The sequence below is a fragment of the Hippichthys cyanospilos genome, chromosome 8 (assembly GCF_059441005.1).
Source record: "Hippichthys cyanospilos isolate Australia breed blue-spotted pipefish chromosome 8, RoL_Hcya_1.0, whole genome shotgun sequence".
NCBI classification, from domain to species: Eukaryota; Metazoa; Chordata; class Actinopteri; order Syngnathiformes; family Syngnathidae; genus Hippichthys; species Hippichthys cyanospilos.
This window is the reverse complement of record NC_142376.1, coordinates 4,674,549-4,701,219: the sequence shown is the minus strand read 5'-3', so window position 1 is coordinate 4,701,219 and position 26,671 is coordinate 4,674,549. Positions and strand designations below refer to the sequence as shown.

Below are 26,671 nucleotides of genomic sequence, written 5' to 3'. Positions count from 1 at the left end.
TTTCCTCGGTGGAGGCCATGATGGGAGCCTGAGTTCAGCTGGAGCGACTTAAAAAGAAAGATGATTCCCCGGGACGGAGCTGTCAAAGCAATCTGTGCAAATTCCTGATTTTTTGTATAGTCTGTATACATCTGAGGTGGAGCCTGTCACTTTTTTCCCTTCCCCGCGATGTTCTCGACGAGCGCTCGGTGACAATGTTGAATCGCTAAAGGAGGTCTTTTTTGGATCGTAGCGAGCTAGCCTAGCTCCAACCACCCCCCCCCCCTTCCCCCCGTCCGAGTGACTGGATACGGGCTTTTTTTTTCTCTCTCTCTCCCCCTGCTCCCCTTCGGGGGATACCGGTGAGTTTTCGTCTCGGTTCGGACCGAACCCGGGGCTTATTTCGCGGACAACTGCATGTATTTCGCTGGGGAGTATTTGGAAGAGCGACCGCGGGCTTGGAAAAGTCGGGCCTTCGCCGAGGAGAAGCCGAGCAAGGCCCGTCTTTATGTTCCAGAGGAAGCCTGTCTAATCCCAACGAGCTCGGCTGGCTAGCCCCGAGGAGGACCCCCCCTCCTCCTCCCAACCTTTACAGCGACCTACCGAGCGGAACCGCCGTGTACCACCGAACCACCAAAAAGCCTGCATTCATCATTTCCCCATAATAGACTCCTGTCAGCCGCTGCAATGACTGCCATTATTAAAGAAATTGTCAGCCGGAACAAAAGGAGATACCAGGAGGACGGCTTCGACCTGGACCTAACATGTATCCTTTCCTCCAGTGGGTTCTTTTACTCCTCCGTAACGCTGCATCGATGATTATTATGCATCTTACGATGAGAAATGTGAGGGGGAGCTAGCGGGGGGCTAGCAAGGGGGGCTAGCTCGGGCTGTCATCAAGCGTGTTTGAAAGATGGTGGATCTGTCAAAGCGGCGTGCACTCATGTCACCGTCGTATCGCAGCAGGAAATTCCCGTCCTACTGGACACCGAACGCGCGTGTGTGTGCGTAATAAAATGCAAGGTAACCTGCCGGTTCTGCTTGGAGCTTTAGCATTTTGGAGCCTCGCTAGTTTTATTCCTACCGTGCATTATGCATGCATGCATGGGAGCTCTACTAGGCATGTTTAAAATGAGTGGAAAATTGCTAGCGGTAATTTCGTTTTAATAGATTTCTGCTAGGCCTGCAGGATGATCGCCAAACTAATGATGGCGATCTTTTTTGATTAGTGGTATCGTCGTTATTGATCACGAATATTAAGATTTGCTAAATGAGGATATTAGACCAAGATAATGATCAGCGAGAGTATAAAAAAAAGGATCACAGATGAGCATGTATAAAAATTTCAACACAATCTAATCCATCTATTTAAACTACTTATCAATTGTACAATCAAGCGTGTTATTTATTTATTTTTTTAAGAAAATGGGACTGTCCCGTCAAGTGGCATTTTCTGTACAACTGACAACTTTTAAATTCATTGAAAAAATATGAGCATTTTTTTCTTTAAGCATGTAATACTATCATTAACATTCTATAATGAGCACGAACAAAAGGAATATGGGTTGGCAGATTCATAGATTGAAATCAAAGCAGGATTACACTCAGATAAACCTGCAACTGGAATTTATAATATGCAATAAAAAATCATTAAACTGTGCTCCAAAATAGGATTAAACAATACTGAAAATACATATAATTGCACTGTAGCTATGAAATTACAGCATGGTAAGAGTTAGAGCACTAAAAAAAAAGGACGTGAGGGACCAATGAGAAATCAAATAAATATAAAGGATCAATACTACTATTGGACATTGATACAATACCAATATCAACTAGTATTGACTATTGAGACTTGGATAGATCTGTACAGCCCTACTTTCTGGTAATGTTGACTGCCATTAGCATATTTTTGGGTAAGTTCTTGTAGTTTTAGTTCAGTGTGAAAAATATATCTGGTTAATATTTGTGCATCATTTCCAAGTAAGCATGGTCAAGAAGTGTTGGGATGAGTGAGTATCTGGACGTTACCTGGCCATATGTCAAGGTATCAATACTTGCAATGGAAGTCAATACTAGTATCAGCCACTCAATCGGAGCAACTTTATATACTCAAACTAAAAATTACAAATTAGAAGAATAGAAAATTGTCAGCAATTTATTGACATTTTAAGAGAAAGCTGTATTGAAGTAGGGAGTTCTTTGTTTCAAAATCGTCTGTTTTTGGAGGGAATTTTTTATGCATCAGAAGCACGTGTGGTATCGGTACTTGGTATTGGTGACTACTCGAGTTGAGTGCTCATACTGGCGTCGGTCTGACAAGAAAGTCATATATCATACAGGTATGTCTTTAGTAAAGTGAGTAAAAAATAGAATTCCAAAGTTAGCCTCATTTGAGACATTGTATATTTTTAAGACTGACACCTAAAATCTGGTGTTCAGTGGTCTTAAAAATACTAAAAGATTCAAATTGGACAAGTTTTCTTTGAAAACGTGCATTTGTCATTTTCACTTGATCTGAATAAGTCAACCCATCTCAAATAATGAGATTAGGGTCTCTTGTTTTTAATGTAATGGTCTTGAATCCCTTCAAAGTGGTCCTAGAAAGTCTTCAATTGGACTACATTAAGCCTGAAGAGTCCCCGTTTTGACTGTCTGGTCATTTTTCCATTCACTAGCAAATATTTGTGCATCTAGCTGGTGCTACCTCTTGCTGGAGCATTTTGCTCTCACTTTTAAGCCTTGGTTGTCCTCAACAATACTAAAATCCATCAGTCCAATTGCAATGTGGTTTTTGTTGGCAAAGTCTTAATGATTTGGTTGCTTTTTTTATTTTTTCTCCATTAACGCCTTGGTTATACCTAACAGTCACATGGTACTTGTCTACACCATTCACAGGTCTAGAAAAGCCAAAGACAAACTTTTGCATTTTCTTTATAGTGAATATAAAAAGCCATTTATGTTTCATTTGGTTACTTTTATGTTTTTTATGGCCTCAAAATTGTCCTGAAAGTTTTAGAAATGGCAAACCTTTAAGCCATTAAGTCATATTTACATTCATTTATTCATTCCTTAGCGTCATTCGCCAGTCTTACCAGAACTTTTTGAGGGTTCTGTTAAACTGTACCCATAGCTTTTCTAGTAGGCATTCTTTGGTGTCAATGTGAAGAAATTGTCATTAACATCTGGTCAAAATTGGCAGAACCATCCGAAAAAAGGCAGCAGTTGTAATGCGGTCGTCTTTTTTTGTTGAATCCTGTCAAAATGACATAACTGATTTGAATCCAACTACCGTAAGCCTGAAGGTATTCCGTTATGGCCGCCAGGTAAATTTTACATTTGTGCATTGGCACATTTACATTACATACCAGCTTGTGTGAGCGTCCATTCCAGGACGTATTCACATTTCAGCCGCCAATTAATTCCAGCTGACCTTCAACCCTTATGAGGACGAAGACTATAGAAAATGGATGGATGGTTTTAAATGACTTGACTGTAGTTCAAACCTGCAAGTCCTCGGCTTCATTTATTTGTCACGACCAGACAGCTGTGGTATTTTATTTGTGCTTTTTGGTGTGTCAGCCCCTCAATCTGAAATGTGGCTTCCTTAATTGTGAAGATTCTTAGTTTTCGCATTCTGGTTTCGTACGCTGGTTGTAAGTGACTTGTGAGACAGGTTTATTGTCCTTGATCAAACAGTTGTAAATGTGTTATTTTTCCAGTGATAATTGAGTTTGGCTCTTTTGCACAATAGCAGACATATTACACACATAGCTTGCTAGAAAAATGTAATGGCCGCTTTTGGATAATTGCTTTAACAAGCAATTATTATACAGGTTTTATAGATTTGATTGATGATCAATGGTCTCTTGTTGGATTTGGATTGCTGCACCATTCTGTGTATAACAAAGTATCAAACTAGTTTGCTGTTTAAAAAAAAAAAAAAAAAGAACTATTTCACATGAGCTTCGTCCAGTTTATGTGTGGCACATCTCCTGTTGGATAGTATTACAGAACAACGGTATTAAAGTGGATTTCAAAACAATTCCCCATCCCGTTTAAAGAAATTACACTTTTCCCCACTTGAAAAATGCAGTTGTTTTTCCATGCTGTATTTGGATGAAGTATTACTTGTGATGCTTCAGTGATCTTTTTTCCACATAGGCTAATGTTACTTATAGAAAGCAGTTGGCACGATGGCAATGATCTTTTAGCATATTTTGCAGAATTTAACTGTTAATTGATAAATTGGCCATATATTTTTAAAGGGGTAATACATTTAGCTATTTTTCAGGATTAAAACGATAACTAACTGAATATACTCAAAATATGCAATATACACAACCTGCCTATTGGGGCCTGACAGCTATAGGTGTACCATATTTTAGGAGGAATCCGATATTTAGGTTCCTTAAAGGTATAATCCATTTATTTACCTATTTTGAGCTGTAAGAAGATGATTTCTTCATAAGTGAGAACTACATTCTTTTTCATATACAATTAAACATTTAAATATGCAATTTTCCATTCACGTTTGACTGCAAATGATATAAACAGAAATTAAACACGCTTGGTTAATATGGCTCACTAATTGTGCTTTCCGCATATGTGATGTCATTTTCAGTCGATAGCAAGTGGTAAACTCTGATTCTAAAAGTATTACTTGTAGGTGTAAATAAAGAATTATAGACAAAATAACAATTTTCAGTTGAAAATGGCTAACTAAATGGAATGTCCCTTTAAAAAATATTATGATTAAATAAAACAACGTTTTCTCCCTTAACACGTTAAAGATAACATTTTAGATCATTACAAGCACATCAGTTGAATCGTTACAATGCTTTTTCTTTTCTTATTTGTTGAAATTGACAAGAGAGACAAAATTCTGCAAACAATTTGAGTTTGAACTTTCTTGTCTTTTTCTTATGTTGCGGTTAGCAAAAGAACAGCAGATTCGGCCTCACTTGCGTTCTCCCGTTTCTTTTGATTGTAAATCGTCAGTTGTGTGCTCACACGCTTGTAAGAACTTGAGTCGATCTGATGTGTTGTCTGTGGTTTTTGTTGCGGAACTGTGTACCTTGCAAAGTTTAGTCAGATGTTATCTGATGAAATGTGTCATGACTCCATGGTGAAGTGATTGTTGCCTGTATATAGCTTGTGGTGAAGGAGGCATGTCCCTCAAAAAGTGGGAGGAGTGGGGAGGGGAGGGGGGATTTCTCCGTTTGGTTTTTACAATGCGGGCCCTGTTATCGCTTTTTGGCGCGGCGTCTGAAACAATATGCAGTTATGTAATACGCAGTTAAAGCGGAGTTAAGCAGTCATCTTGTATCGGCCCTCCGCCTCACTCCTCTTTACTCTTTTTTTTTTTTTCTTGACTACTCCCACTCTAATTCTCCCTCTCCACTTTCCCCCCCTTTCCTTTGCTCTCCTCCTTTCCTGTCCCCCCCCCCCCCCTCGCTCAACAGTTCCCACTCGCTCTCAGTTGTAGATTTGGCGTTTGCATAAAGCCCAGGCGAGGGCTGGCTTTAAAAAAAAAAGAAGGCGTTCCTGAAATGGCAGATTTATTTATTTATTTTTTTCCCTCTCATTTTTCACTCCTACTCGGAGCTTCCGTCAGGGGGTCTCTTGCATGTGCATTTCCTCCCAGCTGCAGAACCCAAGCCCCTCCTCCCCTCCACTAGGCCACCTTACCTCCCTCCCTCCCTCCCTCCCTCCTTCCATGCCCTGGGCTGAGGCTCTACTGGGAGCTGTGGAGCTTTAAAAAAAAAAAAAAACTATGCTAATAGGCTGACTGGGATCACTTTGTCAGTAGTTCCAAGGGTTATAGAAGGCTATGAAACGCCGTGTTTGACTTCTAATAAATGCTTTGATGCATGGCTGGAATTATTGTGCCGTATACATGCTGGCAACTGTAAAGGAGTCATGAGCTCGTGGCTCGCCCGAGCTTCTTGAAACGCAAGCATTAAGGTCATCTTATAGAGAATGACCAGTTTTATCTAAATATACAGCGGAATCTTAACAATGGAACACAACGCGACAGTTTTTCCACAAGGGAAAAAAATGTGACCAGTTTTCACTTTTGAACCATGTAGACACTGTTACAAGTAACGTTTAAACAATTTCAGCCAATTCCAGCCTTTTAAACAAAAGGGTTCTAGCCAAATTAACATTTTCACTGCCAACCCAATTGAAATGGATCTTTGGTGTCTGTAGTGGTTGTGTTAATTTATATTTTTCTGTAGCTCCTGTTAGCTCCTGGGTTAAGTGTGCTCCCATTGTGGTGTGAAAGATGTTTGCCATATTTTTATCCCCTTTCCTCCCCAGTAGTTGAAATGCCAGAAAAGGAACTACCTGAAACTTTTTTTTTTTCTCACCCCGGTTTCCATTTTTGGCCCTGGTTGACTAATGTGTACCATATCCTGTCACTGTTGAGTCTAAAAGTGGGATCAGTTTTAACATTTAATGTGAAAGAGAAAAAAAAAAATCATAGCCAGTAGATTGTACCTAGCTAGTTTTTGGCTAATGCTAGCAGCTTGCAGCATTGCCTGGACTTGTTCCTTGCAAATGGTGCGCAGTGGTACTTGTTTGTGCATTAGGGTTAGACTACCAATAAATCTGCATTGTCTGCAATCAACATTGTACGCACTGTTGTGCTCCAAGTGATTTTCATACTAATATTTAAGATTTTTGTGCCTTTGCTCGGGTCTGTGAGTAGACTATAGCATGTGTGATTTACAAACTGTATATGTAAATTCAGGTTATGTTGCAGAAACAGCTTGGTTATAAAATGAAGACGTCTAGCTTTGCAGTCTTTTTTTCCTTTTAATATCTCTATGTATGCGCACAATTTGCACAAGATGGAAGTGTGTGTGTGTGTGTGTGTGTGTGTTTTTTTTTTTGCAGTGGTTTTGACATTCACTAACAGCGATACACGGAGGCGGGGGCAAAAGCAGCTCAACATCAAAACGATGTATCCAATTAGAAACACTGAGCTTCCCTATTTTGGACACAGGAAGTGTGAGAAAAGGTTGCCCTTTAGTCACTGGTTAAAATGTGAAATCCCTCGGCTTTACGGCAGCGAGCAGACTTTGCTTTCAGGTAGGCGGCGGCGGTTGCTCGCGCCAACTCGATTATTCTCTCTTCACGGCAACCTGACACTGATGTGCTCCTCTTTTAAGAGCGTATGTGTGTCACTGTATAATTGGCCCTGACGCTTCCCGTCGCCTTTTTTCTTTTTTTTTTTTTCCCCCTGCGCTGCAGCCCTGCTCGATGACATCATGCCATTCGGAAAAAGGCAGGCGCGATGCGCACAAGGCAGTAGCCCTTTCTTCGTCCTCAGTCTGCCTGTTCGTTTACTGGCCACTGTAATCGCTATGACTCGCTGGCACAGGATCGGGACCAATTTTTGCCATCAGAAGAGGAGACTTTTGTTGATATTGAAAATAGTGTCATACAATTATTTAATACGTATTTGTTGGCAGGTTTGTCCATGATGCCAACGTCCCATTCATTACACCACCACCACTTTTTATTAGATTAAAATTTAGGAGACCGGAGACTCACTTGTTCCATGTTGTAAAAGCTCAGTTACTGACATACTTACAGGTTTCCATTGATAGTTCTACATTTCTGTTCCTTGGTATGCCGTGTTGTTTGAACTGTTAATATTGGTTTTGATATGTTTAAAGAACTACCAGGCAGAACATTGCATTTTAAATCTGAATTTAGAGCAGAAATAGTTTTAGCCCCTCCCCTTTTTTTTTTTTTGCAACCAAACTGATGAAAAACGTACCTGATTTGATCCTCTGATGTCAAAGTCCATTTGTTTGTTTGTTTTTTTTCCCCCTTCCTTATAGATGCTTTACTGTAAAGCTCATTTATCAAGACTGGTTATTTCTGTCAGCTTAAAGAAGATTCTTTGACCTCTGCCAGCCATTTCCTCTCAAGCCTCTTACAGATGTTTTTTTTTTCTGAACAATTTTCAGTAAAAACTCTGGAGATGGTCGTGCCTCAAAAATCCCAATAGAGCAAATGGCAGATATACTCAAGACCGTAACAAACACCAGATTCAAAGTCACTCTTTCACACGTTTTCATTGGAATTGGAATTTTGAATCAGGTGTGTTTAAGAAGCATCAAAAGCAAAAATTCCGGATGTATGGCATGCACTGAGTCTGTCACAATATCCCTAACTTATTGCAAACTTATCCCGAACTTACTGTTGACGAGGTCATTCTGGGGACCTGCTTTTTACAAGCAATTACTTGAGCAGTGCAAGGGAGACAAGAGTTGACCTTGATGTCACTATACACACAACCTAAAGTCACAGTTTGTTTAAAAAAATCAAAATGTATAGCGCATAATAACACAAACACATTTGACAAGTATCCATGCCCTTATAACTTAATTACCCATCATAAATTGCGTTCTGTGAACTAAAAATAACTTTTTTGAAACCATTTTGGCAGGGAATAGGCACCAGGCCTGCCGGTGAATAGACTGCATATAGTTGACACCTTTTGAAATGCATTGGAAGGAAACAATTGCTATGTGATTCATTATAAATAAAAAATCAGCATCGCCTTTTAACAAAAATCCATTTCGATCGGTCCATAGAAAACATCCTAAAATCCCCTTCCTTCCTCGTTCCGGTGTCCAGTTTGAACTCCAAGCGGCTCGTTTCGACCATACCTTAACTAGTTTAACCCCCGCGCGAGACTTCCCCCAGGGAACCCGGCGTACAGAGTAAAGCGTTCTGAACTCGTGCAAACCGAACTCCAGCGAGGGACACTCTCGCGTTGCAGCTCCACCGATATAACGTTTGCGCTCTAAAAATACACGCAGGTCACGGCGCTGAGACTCTCCTCTCGTGCGCCCACATGTGGTCCTGACCCGAGCTCGGGCAGGAGCGCAGTTCTTGGTGTCCTTTCTCCTCACCGTCAAGGCCATCTGTCATAACACGCCAGCGCACGCGCACAGATCAGCGTCACTCCTGCGCCCTCATCTCGCCGCGGCTGTAATGACACGACGGTATTGACGCCGGCTCGAAACTTTGTCACGGTCTGCTGCCCATGCCTGCGTTCGTGCTCCAATTCCTAGCGACGGCCGTGTCTCGTTATATAGCGAAACAAGTAATTCATTGTGTTACGTCGCTGGCCAAAAGCACCATGCCCACAGACGCTGCACCGTTCCTTGACCCCCACTGCCTGACCAGATATCTACCCAAACATCATTGCCATGGGCTTTCCAGCAGAGCGACTCGAAGGCGTGTATAGAAACAATATCGACGACGTAGTACGGTAAGCCGGCGCCCGCTGAAAAATGTTTACCCTGACTCGGGTCTCGTTCTTCTAACTTTGTATCCCTTTTCGGTTCTCTCCTGTAAACAGGTTTTTGGATTCGAAGCATAAAAACCATTACAAAATCTACAACCTGTAAGTGTTCCTCAAAGTTTGTTTCCTCTTTCTGAGTTTATTCATTCCTGATTTCTGACTGGATGTTGACATTTCAGCTGCGCAGAAAGACACTACGACGCTGCCAAATTTAACTGCAGAGGTACGCCACTTGATTCCTTTTGCCCGCACTTTTCCATAACACCTCATGACTCACTAAGGTTACGAAATTACTGGAACCTTCGAAGAAAACGTCCCATGGGAATCGACAGGAATTTATGAGAATAAACCAAAATTAAAGGGTGGCATGCAATCCCAAATGCGGATTTTTCAGAGTACTGACATTCAATTCCAGGTATCTTTTAAATGTTTTCGATTGTTAGGTCAGAGGAAGGTCTGAAAATGGCAGATAGTTAATTGTGAATGTAAGTAGAGTTGGAGAGAAGTTTTATATTCTAGCATAATCCTGACAGAATTCTTTAAATCACTTGAATTTCTGCTATTTCATGTAAAAGAAAGAAGTACTACAAATATAGAGTAACATTTTAAAACATGTCAAACAGATGATTCGTCAAAAATAATTGCGTAATCATTTAGAGCCTTTGTTTGACTTAAAATGATCAAAATCCTTAAGTTTTAGCCTCTAGTAACTATTATAAGTTTTTATAGTCCTCAATGAAAGTTGTTTATTTTTTTTTGTGTGTGTAACCAAAATAAGACATTTAATTTTACGTTGAGAAGATGCTGGCCAAACCAGTGACTGAGTCAGTTTCAAAATGATTGGTGAGTACAACATCAATCTCTGTTGTGTAATCTTCCTTAGCTGTTTTTTTTAATCACATACAATGCAAAATAAACAATTATTGGTACATAAACTAAATGAGGCAAAGAGGTTTGGCAGTACACTTTAGTGTAAAACAAAATTGTAATTCAACAGCAAGAAATATCATTTAATTAACTCACTTTGCTTATACATGCGAAATATCACTGTATTTATTTAATGGACCATTTAAAGAAATCACACAATGAGCTCACCAGTTAATTATTATTGATATTTTCATACATATTTTATATTTTACTTTGAGGATTGGCCCACATTTATCAGCAATGCTAACGTTATTTTCCTTTTTGATTTTTGCCAACTGAAATTTCTTGAGTGCTTCACTTACATTGAGGATGGCTTTTCTGTGCTCAACAGTTTCTAAGCAGGGAATACAACTGAAACAAGTCTGATTGGGTCGTAGGATTGTTCTCAAATATGATTCGTTTTCTATCAAGTTACACACAAGTTTCAGTTAGTCATTCACTGTCAGCCATTATTATTTCATACCTTCATGTGAAAAACCACAAAAGTAATGAAACTATGGTTTAATTCCAAATTTGAGTAGTCCAATTCTGAGTCTGAACAAAACTTCCAAACTTCACTCCCCATGGAAATTTACCTGAAAAAATGTCCATCCATCTGCAATCTTACACCTCACACGCTTGTTAAAACACTCACCAAAATGACTTACTTGTCTACTCCAGTTGCACAGTACCCCTTCGAAGACCATAACCCCCCTCAGCTGGAGCTGATCAAGCCGTTCTGCGAAGACCTGGACCAGTGGCTCAGCGAGGACGACAATCACGTGGCGGCCATCCACTGTAAGGCCGGCAAGGGCCGGACCGGGGTCATGATCTGCGCCTATCTCCTCCACCGCGGCAAGTTCCTGGAGGCCCAAGAGGCACTCGACTTTTACGGGGAAGTCAGGACAAGGGACAAGAAGGTGAGGTCCAAATGCTGATTTTTACTATTTATGTAACAGCCTGGCACTGAATCCCTGCAAATAGCGGGAGTCAACAGTAAATACATTGTTAAAAACCTTTCCTTTTCAATTCCCAGAATGAATAGTGGCACACAATTAACGATGTTATAAGGAGATTAATTTTTGTCATATGTGTCTTACTAGTAGCTGAATGGCTGTCACATTTAACATACATGCATACATTGTGTTGCGCAATGTATTTCACAGCAATTTTAGGTTATGTATAAAGCATTAACATCCAGATCAATTACACAACATCCTTGGATTCCTTACTTAATCATTGTTTATTAAAAAACAAGCTTTGCTTTGTTTTGGATGACAAGTCCAAAGAATGACCCCCCCACCCCACCCCAATTAAATACAATTGTGCAGCTCGAATCTGGATATCTCGCACAATAAACAGTCGTTCAAGTTAAAACAAGAAAAAATACCGGCGCTTACACACATATCTGGTGCATTTCAGCCTCCTCCTTCTTTCAGCGGTAAATATTTGCACTGAAATAACAAAGAGCAAAGTGGCCGGCAGGTGCCTGGCATATTTGTCCTCTCTGAACCTGTCTCGGCTTTGCTTTTTTGCCAGGGAGTGACCATCCCAAGCCAGCGTCGCTACGTCTACTACTACAGCTACCTACTGAAGAACCAGCTGGAGTACAAGCCGGTGGCGCTGCTCTTCCACAAAATGGTGTTCGAGACACTGCCCATGTTCAGCGGGGGCACCTGCAGTGAGTCACGCGCACACATATGCTCATGTTCAACTTTTAGGTTGGTGGCACGCACACATACACGCATACAGTGCATAGTAAGGCTCGCCCACGCTGCCTTTTAGTGCCGCGGGACACAGCGAGTCCAGAGTGGAGATTCTCGTTCTTTTTGGAGGCAAATGGGTGATGGTGCATGCCGATTTTAGTCCCATTTCAAGGTTGACTTGACCTTTAAATAATCTAGCGTTTTAGATATTATTATCCCATGCTAAAGAAATGGCTACCTCGGGAGGCTCCCAAATCGCAGACGTACCCGTAATATTAATCATGCCCAATGCACTTGAGTTCTCTTATATATTTTTAGGACTAGAATACACCTTCAGGGATGCTAACTCACGAGTTTACATAAAAAGGATAATGTATTGAAAACCTGTACTGGTAATTCGTTTTATATAATTTCTCAATTAGATTTTTTTTTTTTAATCAGTAATGCTGTCTTTTATGTTTGGTCTATATACAGTACAGTTGAGCTCAACTGTTTATACCAGGGGTGTTCATTGAGTTGATCGTGGTGGACCGCCTAGCTATTGTTGGTCGCTGCATGGAGGAAAAAAAAAAAATAAAATCTTGGCCGGGAAAAAGAATATCGTTCGACAAAAAAGAACGGTGTTCTTTACATCGAATGCCGCTCACGCTGGGAGGTAAAGACTCTCAAGAAGTAGTCACGACAGTTGTCACGACCTTATAATAAAAGCCTACCAAGGCCACTCATATCATACATTACTTGATATCTTACAGTTTATTTTAAAGCATTGTCTGGCTGTCTCACAACGTCAGGCTGTTTAACGATAATCCAGTGGCTTGTCAGGCAGCGCATTCTCCATATGTCTCATTGCACTTTTAGGCCAACAAGCTAAAACAAAAATTCTATTTGTGCCTGGTAAATGGGTCTATACTGCCTGGGTCATTTTACTCCTCCCTGCTGGCAAGGAGAAGCGAAGCCTAAGTAAGCTGAGCGAGTTCCTCACTGCTCTTGGATGAATCCCAGATGCCCAGATGTGTATTTTCATTAATATGGGAGATTGGGCACCCCTGGTCTATACAGTGGAGCCATTTTGAATTCAAGTAACATTTGTTGAATGGGTCTCATTTGGCTGGGAATGACACGAGTCGCTTCAAGCCATTTCATTATTAAGCACATTTGTGACATTTCCGCCTAAAAGTTAACAATTAGGGCTTAACTACGTGCATCTATGAAACAAATAACCCATTTGTGTTAACTCATACATGTGTAACTCACATGAGTCTTGTCTTGTATGTGAATGTTGTGGTCCAAAAATTAATCTGGTAAACATTTCTGTGGTTTCCTTATTCTTAACTGGATGATTCTGCCTTTTGAGTCCTAATCCCTCCTTTTTCATGCTTGAAAAAAAAGGACCTATTCTGAGTCATATACAGTGTGTTTACATTTGTATGTGTGTGTGTATGTATGTATGTGTATATATATATATATATATATATATATACACACACACACACCAGGTTCTCAGTCAACAAGAGATCAAAGAAGTTGAATTTGATCATTTCTGCTGCTCAGTTCCACTGAACCATTATGACATTTGTGTTATTTTTTTCTTGAACTTTTTTAACTTTTTTTTGAAGTTTTATTTATGTGCACTCACGGGCTGTATATGGCCCACGAGCTGCAGGTTCCCACCGCTGCTTTAAGTGTTTTGGTCACAAGCAAGTTCCCTCTCCCCATGTAAATATATCTGTAAATATTTGTGTCCACCTCTCTTGTGTTTGTTCCTGCTGTGCTCTCTCGAAACGCACCCCCCACCCCCTTGCAAATTGGGCGCCATTTGACCGCCATCTCCCTTTTTTCCCCCCTCTCTTAAGGAGACAGTACCGTTAAAAACAGGAGCGAGCCGACCCCTCAGGGCTTCAAGAAAGGGAATTGGCATTGGGGTAAATGAGCCTTTTATCCATTTTTCCATTCCATTCATTTTCTTTTACCAGGCCCCAGAGATCCAGCATCCGTAGGCAGGAACGCTCTTTAGGTAGCAGACGTATTGCCTGGCAGGATAAGACCAAGCTATCAGAATAGGGTCCTGCATCTCTGGTTTTGGGTCTCTTCATGTGTAGCATGTTGCTTACTCTCACTCTCTCTTTATTTTATTTTTTTTTAATGTTGATGTATTTGCATGCATTCACTCACATAATAACACACTGGCATCCTCACTCATCCTGGCCGCTAAAAGCTCCCTGCTCACGTTCACGCCTTGTATGTGTGGCGTCCGCGCCGCCGCCGCCTCTTGCAGATCCCCAGTTCGTCGTGTACCAGCTCAAAGTGAAGATCCACACGTCCAACCCCACCCACACCCGGCGCGAGGACAAGCACATGTTCTTTGAGTTCCCGCAGCCGCTGCCGGTGTGTGGCGACATCAAAGTGGAGTTCTTCCACAAGCAGAACAAGATGATGAAGAAGGTCAGTGGATTCTTAGGTTGCCCCACACCCTCCCTATACAATTAGAATGACAGTAGCAAAATCCAATAAGAAAATTCCACCTTTGCTATCGTAATGGTTCCCCTTGAGCGTGGCATGGAGCCCAAAAGATGTAGGTCAATTTACTTTGGGATTATTTCCTCCAACAGTGGCCATCTCTACCTTTGTCATCCACTTAAAAATTAGGGCCCAGCCACGGGCCTATTTGAATCTTAGATGTAGTTTTTAAGGCCGCTTCCAATTTTTGACAAAGTCCAGTGACCAATTCACTGGCCAATTTACTTTACATATATATATGCATGTCTCAATCTCATCATGTAGAACCCCCCCAGTGCCCTCTTCTGTGAGACTCCATTTTGTTAACATGAAGACCCAACTATTTGTCGACAAGCAATCAAAAAGTCAATATTCCATTATATGTCCCCTCCAAGACAAATAAATGGCTCCCTCAAATAGATGTCTTTTTTTTTTTTTCCCCGTTAGGAAAATGTTGTCAGGTAGTAATGATCTCATTTTATAGATTCTATTATTCACACACGAACATAAAGGGGACATTTTATGGAAAATTGACTTTTTAACTGCTTGTATTCAAAGGGGTGGGTCCGAAGTGCCTACATCAAGTGCGACATTACCCAGTCTAGTTAATTGTTCATCTGAAAATGTCTGTCGACGTTAATGTAAAACAAATGTCAGTGAAATTGGACATATTGTTAATACATTTCACATTTTTGACACATCTGTTGTTTAAATATCAATAGATTCATGGCAATTTTTAATGTAAAATGCCATGTTCTTCTCGTCTGTCCCAGGATAAAATGTTCCACTTCTGGGTGAACACATTCTTCATCCCCGGTCCGGAGGAAGGTGTAGAGAAGCTGGAGAATGGCGCAGTGAACAACGCCGAAGGTCAGCAGGGCGGCGGGAGCGGCAGCCAGGTCCAACAACAACAACAACAGCAGCCGCAGCCGCCGAGCAGCACCGAGTGCAGGGATGGCGGCGGCGGCGGCAGGGACGGCGGCGACAGGGACTACCTCATCCTGACGCTGACCAAAAACGACCTGGACAAGGCGAATAAGGACAAAGCCAACCGCTACTTCTCGCCAAACTTCAAGGTTAACAAAGTATTTATGTTCTTTAATAATGCAACGGAGAGGCTGTAGCTAATTTGACAGTCAATAAATCACGTAGGACCATTTGGAGCATTTTGTTGGACTTGTTTTAAAACTCCATGTTCACTGCATGGCAGTTGCTGCCGTTGTGGAGTTAATCATAAATGTGGCAGAACAAAAATGTCAATAAACTTAAAAGTGGCAAACTGGTTTATTTTATCTTGGTATGTAGGATTGGAGCATTTTTATGAGTGCCAAGATTTATATCGGTATGTTCTAAGTAAAACGTAACTGAACAGAAACCCCTGCAGTAGACGAAAATCCATAATGCACCCGGATCACAGAAAAAAGTTTTTTTCAACATTAAACTTTGTTAAATGCACTTTTTGAAGTACAGCATTCCATGGCTTGTGTTTTCCCATTTTTCTGTCAGAAAATTACACTTATATAGCATCACTTTTTGTTGACTCAATGCAAGTGATAGTCTGCTTTCGTACATGTCTAAATATATTTGAGAATATTGTATCGAGGGGCTAAAATTCGGAGCACTTTTTAGAGGTTTTAAAACTTTAACTGATCAAAAATAATTAGTAAGTAATATGGTAATCGATTTTTCAATGAATTTTTGCACCTCTATTAAACACTGACAAGTTTCTTAATCATGCTAGCACAATGCTAATGTATAATGTGAAAGGCCACCAAAAGGCTAATGGGTATTAGCATAGATGTTGCATTTATCATAAACCAATACCCGCTGATTTTACTCCACACAAGGGAAAAAAACGCATCCGCAAAACACTATACTTAGTCACTTTCAAGTTACATGTATTGCAGGTATTGTTTGGAACAAGAAATTTATTTCCACGACTCACAGTTACTCATGTCGTTTTTTTTTTGTTTTTTTTTTATGTCTGGCTGCAGGTGAAGTTGTATTTCACTAAGACCGTGGAGGAGCCTTCAAATTCTGAGGCGAGCACTTCGACATCCGTCACGCCGGACGTCAGCGACAATGAGCCAGACCATTACAGATATTCTGACACCACTGACTCTGATCCGGAAAATGAACCTTTTGACGAAGAGCAACACACACAAATCACTAAAGTGTGAACTCTTTTTAAATAAGAAAATAAAAAACAGCAAGAGAAGAAATTATACAGCAGACAGAAAAAAGGAGAAAACTTGAATATAAACTTAAAAGAAGAACCTTTTTGTCCCTTACCCTCCCCCTCAACCCAAATGGCAATGGAATATCATCATGTCAAATGCCAATTTTCGGGGAAAAATGAATATCCTCCTGACCAATATATTGTTGTTGTTTTTTTTTCTTTAAATTTTTTTTCTTTTTTTTCTTTTTTCTTTTTTTTTTTTTTGCTCCCCTTTTGGCACGGCCATCAACCGCGTGCAAGGTATTGACACTGTTGCCCAACGGGAAAAAGGTGCTGTAGCTATAAAAAAAAAAACAACAACAAATGTGTTTATATCTATATACATACGCATATGTATATACATATATATACATTCATATATATATAAAGGATTTTTTTGTGTGTGTGTCAAAGACAATGGAAAGTAAGAGTACCACAATCAGGAGAGACAGGAGTTGAAGTCAAGGACGATCTACTCGGGACATTGCTGCTCCTTCTCCTGTCCAAACCAAGGCCAGTGCTGCAGTCACTTTGTTTCACTCCCTCCTCCTCCTCTTCCTCTTCATCTTTTACTCCTCCTCCTCCTCCTTCTCCTTTACTGTGAATGCTTCTTGTGCTCTTTGCAGGCTGTCTCACGTGACTTTTTTTTAATTTTTTTTTTTTAGGGCCTTTGTGCAGTGCAAACTGCATGCGGGCCGCGGGTTTGGGAGGGAGGGAGGGGGGGGGGGCAAGGGTGGGTTTGAGGGGTGGGCGTGGGAGGGTTTATGAAGAGGCTGTGATGTCTAAAAGCATTGCCATTCCTGTTCCCACTGTGTATACGTTTAAATTATGCAGAACAAGGCATCCCATGTAATTGTTAATGTTTTTTTATCCTAAGATAATAAAAATATAATACACAAAAAAACGGCAGTATTTGCAGTCATATCCACATGACCATTTAATACTTGCATACTATCGGATTGTAAAACTGAAGGCATTCACGCTACACCGTAAACGGAAACTCTTAATTCTACACAACGCGGTTTTAAAGTTCAATGCAAAAAATGGTGGGCGGAAAGGAAACGAACTATTATTATTTGTCGAATTTTAGCTACAAATGCTAATGTGACTGCAGCCTATCGTGATCTCCACAGGCACATGTGTATACGACAACAATAAGTGGAGCAAAGTCTACTTGGTGCAATGGCATTGAACAGAAGTAGTTATAAAAAAAATAAACTTGTTCCACTTATTGTCATGGCAATGAAGTCGTTGATTGCACCGTGGAAATAAAGGTATTGTTTAAGTTCTTTCACATGATCATTTCTCTTAAAGAAAATATTTTTGACACACAAGACAATTAAGCTCGCTAATTGTGTCTTACCGATAAGTTTTCCCTTATTTGACACATGCTAAGTTCATATTTGTTAGACATGTCATAATGCTTGAATCATTATTTTGAATTGCACCACAGGATTTTTTTTTTTTTAAATGAACGGAATCGAACCTTGCAGGTAAGTTAACAATATTTTACAGTTTATTGTAACGTTTGTTTACTTTTTAGGGGTCCGTGGGAGTATCTACTGATTTTGTTTATTTGACGCAATGTATTTACATTTGTATAATCGCCTCATTGGGTTAAAGTTATCTGTGTGAAATGTTTGCTAAGTTTATGCGTCCTGACGTTTTGAATTTGACACATCGTTATTAATCAATCCCAAAGATTTATTTTCACGTATCAAGAGTCTAGACACATGGTAAATTCTCGTAAGGTAATATGTACATCTGACGTGGTAAATTTGACTCATGGTAGTTTAAATTCAGTATGCGTTTATATGATTCATGGTAACTTAATATTTCTTTCACATTGTAATTTTTGATATGTTTGCATTAAACGTCTTTTTTTAGATTTTCGCTAAGTGGCGTCTGAATCATAATTTTGCCTCACAGGAATAAAAGTTTCCAAATTTGGGGTAAGTTAACGTTTTTTTGACAGGTAGTTTCTGTAAATGTTGATATACTTTGATCTGAGTTTGTAACATATTTGCAATTAATACAGTTATTAGGTAACTCATTCAATCCCAAAGACATATTTTTACCTATTTTTCTAGATGATCACATGTACTGAATTTTACGTTTCAAATGTAATGGTAAAAGAGGGTTGGAAAATTGCTGGCACTGAATGAATTTTCCCCAGAGGATCAAGTTTTTGTCCTTCAGGTAAGTTTACATTTCCTTGCCACATGGTAAATTCTAGTATGATAATATCTTTGACGTGGTGAATTTGACACATGGTAGTTTCTCATCAGTATACATTTGATACTAATAAGTTAATATTTAGTTGACACTTACTTTTTGGTACATTTGGAGGTTACCACATGCAAATTTGCATTTGTTTGACACATGGTCATTGATGAATTTCCGCATGTAGATCGGAATTTCAAATTTCAAATAGGCCTACATTTATTTGACATATTAGCTCGATTTGACTATTACTGTAAAACTCCTTCGCTTTCTAATACTGGTACCACAAAAGTGTGACTAGCGCACAGTTTTTGCTTTACAAGCAACATACCGTACTTGAGTTTCCCTACTAGAATACCGCAATTGACATACCAGTGAGAACAAATAGTAAATCATACATCGCCCATAGCTGGATATGAAAGAATTTATGCTTTCTATCCTCCACATGAAATGAGGAGGGAGGAGGAGGAGGAGGAAGAGGCCTGCTCCACTTTGGCACCTCCCGAATGAAAGAGTAACAGGATTAAAGGCCGTGTCTCTTTTGTGATAGCTGAGTGTGGCGAGACCCCGACTAAAGCGCAAACCCCCAGTCTCTTGATAATAACCTATGAATTTCTGATTATATGAACATATATATCCGCATAATCCCCCCCCGCTCTATTAAGATGTTCCCCCGGCTCTCAATGCGCTTGATGGAGACATCAAAGCTCATCAATGTGACGGCTGGCACTTATAAAATGGCTGAATTTGACTCAGTAGGCCCGATTAAGGTAGAACCTTTTCTTTAGCTTTTTATTTCCTTAAATGCTGTTATTAAACTCATGAGATAAGATTGCTATGTTCACATTCTCTTCATTTAAGAGATGTCCTCTCCGGTCCACCCAATTTATCATAGTGAAGTCAGTGCCTGAACAAAAACTTCAGCTTTCCGCTTGATTTTGGCCCTCAGGGATAGTTTCCGATTTCTAATTATGCTGCAAAAATTTGGGAAAACCCTGTTTTACATAATCTGGCACATTGCCGCTGGGGAGGGATTGCGGAAAGCCTGCCTGGTAAAGGGGGTCGTGTCGCTACACCATGCTGGGTGAGGCCTCTTATTTGGGTCACGTTGAGGTTGGATTACACAGCCTACATCATAGTTGCGATAACGTTGTTAGTTCACATCAGGACGAAACCTTCAGGCTTATACTGGAAAGCAACAGAATGTCAGGAAAGCCTACTAGAACAAAGGAACTTTAAGAAATGCATTACAACGTTCTTATGCCAATGTACTTCCGAGCTTAATTGTAAAAAAATTGCTTTTTTTTCCTCCATAATGACCACAGGGTATTAACATGTCCCTACCCCATGGCATTATGGGAAAAATCTCAAACTGAAATATAACTGAAAACATTTGAAATGTCGTATTTTCTGCCGTGGTCCCATGGCTTTATGGGTATTGTCATGTGCATATCCTGTAGCATTATGAGAAATACCATACAGAAATCCTGCGCAGCAGACAAAAGATTATCGATACACAATGTTTTCTTATATAATTTATGTGTTTGTATCATATAGAATTCCCCCCCCACAAGTATTGTGTCATTATGGGAAGGAAAAAAATCTAGCGTTCCAGCATTTACCCTATAAGTACATTTGAATGTATTTAATTCTACATTTTCATGTATTTGTGGCTTTGAACATATTAAGTATTTGCAAATATGTTTGAATGCATTTGCGGGTACGTCCGAACACGTTTGCGGGTACATTCGTAAATAAGTTTCAAAACATCAAAAACATTTACTTCCATACTCTATTTCCAAACCATTCTTAGCCCGCTCTAAATTTCAGTCGCATATTGGTCAAGATTGCAGTTTGGTGGATTGGGGGTAGCCGTCAAAATTTGGACCCAAGAGTCTCGCGGGTCACGGGGACAGGGTCGAGGGGGCTAACATCCTAATGTGCAGATTTACATGTCGAATGATGACCAAAAGGAGGGGGCGGGCGGTGTCTGTTGTAGTCTGGCCTACAAAGAAGATAAACCCAAGCTGGTAACCCCATTTCCCTTCCATCTGTTGGTAGCGCGGCCGCACTCGCCAGGACCTGGTAACCCCCCCCTCTCCGTCTCCCCGTCCCTCGTTTTCTCTCCACGCACAGCTGTGTTGCGTTTGGATTAGGCCGAGAATAAAACAGGAAGTAGAAATTAAACAAAAAAGCTTAAACACACATGGAGCGCCGCGCACACACTCACGCAGGCCCTCCGTGCAGAAAAGGGGGCCTGTGGAAAGTACACACCCACACACACGCACACACATAATAAATATGCTCGAGAATGTACAAAGTCCTCGCCAGCCTCCCACTGTCTCCCCATAAAGCCAGCGAGGACCACAGGCGTAATATTGGATCGGTGCAGTGTGCCCACACTGGTGCTCGCACATATGGTGTGTATGCGTGTGTGTGTCAGTGTATGTGTGTGTGTACATGCATTCCTCCTCCTCTTCTTCATGGTGGTCTGTGGAGGAAGGGGGGGTTAGACAATAAGCATGCAAAGCAAAAGGTCCTAAAGTATATTCATGCTTATTATATATGAAAAATCAGGCTACTTTCCGTTAGCCTGACTACAGTGTTTCACATAGTATGTTAGCATTAAGCTAATGTATATACAATGTGCCCAGGAAATAAGTACAAATTCACACTTGGATTTTTTTTAAACCGAACCTAACCGTTTTTTCCCATCACGTGATCAGGATTTGGCCCTCCTTAATGTGAAGCATACGCAACTGTAATTATCGCAGTGAATATCTTCCTAAATTAGATAGCTTAATGCTAAACTATAATCTGAAACGTCATACACCTTCAAACCAACCTTCAAATAAACACGTACAAACCGCGCACCTGCCCCTTTTTCTTTCTGCGAATGACCGTATTTTCTGCACAATTTTAGGCGCACCTCCAATGAATGGCCTGCTTTAAAACTGTTTTCATGTATAAGGCGCACCGCATTATAAGGCACATAGAATAGAAGCTACAGAGGAGGCCGAGGTTGCATTATGCATCCACTACAATATATTGTTGATTTTAAAAGCAATTTCTGGATTTATTCCAAAAAATTGCGCTTTCTTTTGCAAGAACTCATGTTTTTTTTTTTTTTTTTTTGCTCCTTCTCCCGCTGGAATAATAAGAAATAATGCGAAGTAAAGCACATTTGGGCAGCAAGAGCTCATTTGCAGTTTTACAAGCTGCACTGATTGCTGATGGACAAACTGAGCGCTCCGAACTGACTGTCAAATCCTCACTCACCTTATGACTCACCCTGCGTGCGTGTGTTTGTGTATTTTCTCATCAGTGTTTATGTGGGAGTGTCGGAAACACATGGAAACACTTTTTGCTGTCAATGCCGCTGACCCCTCCCCTTTCTCAGCACACACACACGTACTTTATGATCAATGTGGTGCATATATAGCATCCATTGTGCTGGATACTCGTCCCTATGCGTAGCCGGAAGCAACAAAATACAGCATTACCATACAACACACACACACACACACAGACTCAACAGGAACTAACATACAGTACATGTGCGCGCACGTACACACACACACACACGAGAGGACAGATGGATCACACGAAGCACACTGCGCACAATGCAGCCCAGTTCGGTTTCATAACTCAGTGCACTGACGTTGCACTTATACAAGGCATATACAAAGATTTTGGTCTCATCTTTTGAAACCTGATGGGAAAGATGCCGAGTAAATTTGTCTGGATGAATGTTGTGCCCAAACAAAATAACAAATTGTGAAACACTTACGCAGCATGAAATAGTTACGTTTCAGAAGACAAGTTTTATTATCATATGCGTAGTATTACGACACGATGAAATTCTTATTCTGTTCTCTACTCCGAGCAGACTACATTCCACAATCGAGCAAATAATAAAGTAGGCAATCAAACAAAAAGCAGTAATAGAGCAATAAGGGCAGTTAGAATGAATTACGAATAAATGAATAGATATACATTCTAAGCATATTATGGAGTTGATTGAGTGGAAGCAACTATACATATGAGGATGATCGTGCAAAATATGTATTTCGCAGCTTTTACGCACTGTGCAGGATTTGTAAGGTGCATGTGTGCATGCAGTTAAGTGACTGGTGATGAGGCAGATAAGTGCGTGAGGGATTTGTTCAGAATCCGGATGGCCCGTGGGTAGAAGCTGAATGCCAGCCTGCCAGTCCGGGAACACGTTTACATTAAAAAAAAAAAGCACAAACATTAAGATTTCGGAAATAAATTCGGACAGAAAACAAATGACCTAAAGCAGAATAAATGTTAGTTGGTTTCTGAAACAAATTATGAAAATTTAGAGTAAGTATTTTAGAAAACAAATGAACAAAACAAACGCTTCAGAAAAGTAGTTTAGTTAGAAAATAAATTATAACTGCTTTTGTTTAAAAAAAAAAAAAAACTTTATACTTTTAGTATTTTGGTTCCTTAAATGTAAATTTGTTTCACATTTTGGAATTTTGTTTTCTGAAATGCAAACCTGTTTCCCCTTTTGGTCATTTGTTTTCAAAAATATAAATTTCCTGCTTTTTTTTTTTTATGTTTTCTGAAATGTAACTATTTTTTTGTTTTTTTATTCCTGCTTTTTCTTGATTGTCCTGAAATGTAAATGTATTTCATGCGACGAAAAAGCGTTTCACCGTCTTTCGTTTTGCACATCCCAGCCACCGTAAATTCTTCATACGTCATTCAAAATGTGACTAGTAATGCAAAAATATCTCTACATGATGAAATATAATTCTCAAATCTAATACATTTTATAATTTCTGTGTTTATTTTTGACTCCCAATCAAATGGTCGTTTATAGACATCGACAAGTATTCTCCCAAAAATAAAATTTGAGTATGAACTATTGCAACATTGCACAGAAATATGATTAGAATATTAATTATAAAAAAAGTTGCTATCCTGTGGTCCATCCATCCTTCAAAGTAATACAGAATTTCACACGTACAGTATTAACATGCTGCGTGACATTTACAGTACTGGAAGTGTCTTTTAAGCATACATGAAGGTAAAGATTAACATCACGCTAAAGGTCATCCTGGTTACCTTGGTAACCACCTGGCGTACATTCCAGGTGGTTTCCGTCGTGCCACTCGTCTTTCTAGAAAGAAATATATCGCTGCATTGTCAAAGAAAAACACAACATACGAAATGGAATTTAATTTTATGTAATTAAGATGAGTCTCACGCACTGTCGGGTTAATATGTTTATTCAATATTAATTTCAGTCCGTTTGTTAGTTTGAAAATCATTCAAGCTCAATTTGATAATTGATGTGTGACTAAAAACGAGTTACAGGGATGTCCAAACAATGGCCAGGGGGCCAATTGCGGCCCAGCATCAGCAACCCGTGGCATATACTAAAAATATATTTTTGACATGGCCCAATGCTTAAAAAGTAAAAAAAAAATGATAGTAGCCTTAAAAGACCGAAAAAAAGTAATTTGCTATATTAACCGAAAGCTTTGATGTCTTTTTTTAACATTACACAAAGTGTCATTTTTTTTTATTAGTACGTTAAATAAACACGATTAAAATGCATCTCAAAAATCTTAAATAACATGATTTTTTATGTGGTCCAAAATTTGGACAGTGATTATTTTTTGTACACATCATCTCGCATGTCCAGATGCAATCACATAGAAGCGTCAGAATCGTTGCAATTTGAATCTTTACATGTTTGAATCATATGCTGGAAATTTCAGCTCCTTTGTGTTTTTTTTTCCTCATTGATTTTTTTATATCATTAAAAAAATCAAAGTAATTTCCATAGTTTGTAACATAAAGCCACAAGGGTTTAAAAAAATAAATAAGAAGAAAACCTTGTGGCTAATTTTGTGTCTTCTTTTTCCATTCATTCATTGGAGAAAATGTTTACATGAAATGAAGTCAATGGCGCTTCTCAGTAGGGTTCCCGCTGACGTAATTTCACGCCAATGGCACTCTGTGTAAATGATTTATCTTCAAATTGTTTTATATGTCAAAAAGCTGACATTTGAATAGGGGTGTGCAGATTTTATATCCACTCCCCACCTTTAAAGTATTATTTTGGCAGGCTTTGTCTACCTGACACTCATCCAGAATTGAGGGCGGGGGCGCCCCCCCCCCCCCTTTTTTTTTTTTCCCTCCTCCATCTCGTGTCATCGGGAGGCTAATGTGAATCAGTCCCATGATGACGACGACACTTTCTTAATCCCGACGCCGCTAACTGATACCCACGCCATACGTCCTTGCCCTCACCACAATCATGACCTCCCTGACCCCCTCCAATACACACACACACACACACACACACACACGACTGACGTGAGACCAGATGATTGACACCAAAGTGTTTAAATGAAAACTTAAACCTTGATTTCAAATTTGATAAACATGGCGTTAGCGGGCTATAATTTTGAATTCATTTCTTGGCGGAGGTCTTTCCTTTTAATGAGCGGCTGACGTGACATCATCGGTGTTCGGCTAAAGGAATTGTGTTTGCATTATTTATTTATTTTTCCGCAAGACAATGTTGTCAGTTCTTAGCCGGGTTCCCCGCAGGCGATGTGAATAACTATCCGCTGACAAAATGGAATCATCGAAGCATTTATTGTGTGGTCAAGTGCTTCTAGTGTCTAATTAATGACCGTTTAGTGTGTTTAATTGCATTTACATCAACAAACTGGGTGGCCATAAATCACAGGTTTGACCGTCTTCAAAAGACTGTCTTTGATCTTGGGAGATCATTTTGTCATGACAAAAAGAAAAACATTTATCCTCCAAAAACAAAGCTGAATGATTTGTTTTTGAATATAAAGACTTTGTGTCTTAAAAAAACAAAAATGTATGTGTATATATATATATATATATATATATATATATATATATATATATATATACACACACATACACATGTCATAAATCATATTCATGTATATATGTGTGTGAGATATATATATATATACTGTATATATATAATATATATATATATATATATATATATATAATATATATATATATATATATATATATATATATATATATATATATATATATATAACCAAAAGGAGAAGATTCATAATTTATATTTGCAATACAATATTAACAACTTTTGTGTGATTTTTTTCAAAATATTTTTTTAATATTTTTATAATATTTTGTGTCTCATAAAGCAATGTTGTTCTTCTCATGGTACTTTTTTTTTTTTTATCCTGCAAACCTTTAAGGAAAGTATGACTTATTTACTGTTATTGATGTCTGTACATTTTTTACTGGGCTTTACTGTATTTTATTCTCTTTACACAACTTTTTATGTTGGAAAAAAAATGTGTATTACCGAAAAAAATGACCTTCTAAAAACTATTTTTTGTAATATTACACACTTTACAAAAAAAAGACTTACCTGGAAAAAAAATGACACCCTTTAGTACAATAACAAATTTGATTTCTTTACCTCCCACCACCGATTTTCTCGTCTTTTCTCGTCACCTGGCTACGGCTGTTGATTTGGGGGCGAAAAGCATCCCCTCGTCTGGCTCAGGGTGTTAGCGAGCGGGGGTCATCTAAACCGGATCTGCGGCAGAGTCGCTTGAGAGGCAGCGGGCGTAATCTGAAGCTGGCTTTGTGCGGGCCAGATTAAAGTCATCATGTTTTAAACCGTTCTCACGGCCACAATATGCCTACCGTTGCCGCTCCGCTACTTCTCCCTGCGTGTGTGTTTGTGCGTGTGGATCACCCGTCTCACACGCGCACCACGGCGGGTTCAAGAAAAGGACACCT

General features: G+C 39.6%; 1 protein-coding gene across 2 annotated transcripts; it reads left to right on the top strand.

The window, feature by feature from the left end:
* Window positions 1-16,967, top strand: ptena (phosphatase and tensin homolog A). Of its 2 annotated transcripts, XM_088421769.1 has the most exons (10): window positions 1-745; window positions 9,193-9,277; window positions 9,368-9,412; window positions 9,490-9,533; window positions 10,898-11,136; window positions 11,756-11,897; window positions 13,776-13,844; window positions 14,198-14,364; window positions 15,192-15,494; window positions 16,413-16,967. In XM_088421769.1, the coding sequence occupies exons 1-10, from the start codon at window positions 667-669 to the stop codon at window positions 16,596-16,598; spliced, it is 1,359 nt and encodes a 452-aa protein (XP_088277895.1). In that variant the 5' UTR covers window positions 1-666; the 3' UTR covers window positions 16,599-16,967. The 2 variants fall into 2 exon arrangements, with proteins under 2 accessions (XP_088277895.1, XP_088277896.1); XM_088421770.1 differs by lacking the exon at window positions 13,776-13,844.
* The last annotated feature ends 9,704 nt before the right edge of the window (window positions 16,968-26,671 follow it).

Excerpts from the sequence above, each read along its gene's own strand:
- ptena (XM_088421769.1), top strand. The coding sequence starts at position 667 with ATGACTGCCATTATTAAAGAAATTGTCAGCCGGAACAAAAGGAGATAC. Across the intron at positions 746-9,192 it reads CTTCGACCTGGACCTAACAT|ATATCTACCCAAACATCATT; the intron begins GTATCCTTTCCT and ends CTGCCTGACCAG. Across the intron at positions 9,413-9,489 it reads CATTACAAAATCTACAACCT|CTGCGCAGAAAGACACTACG; the intron begins GTAAGTGTTCCT and ends TTGACATTTCAG.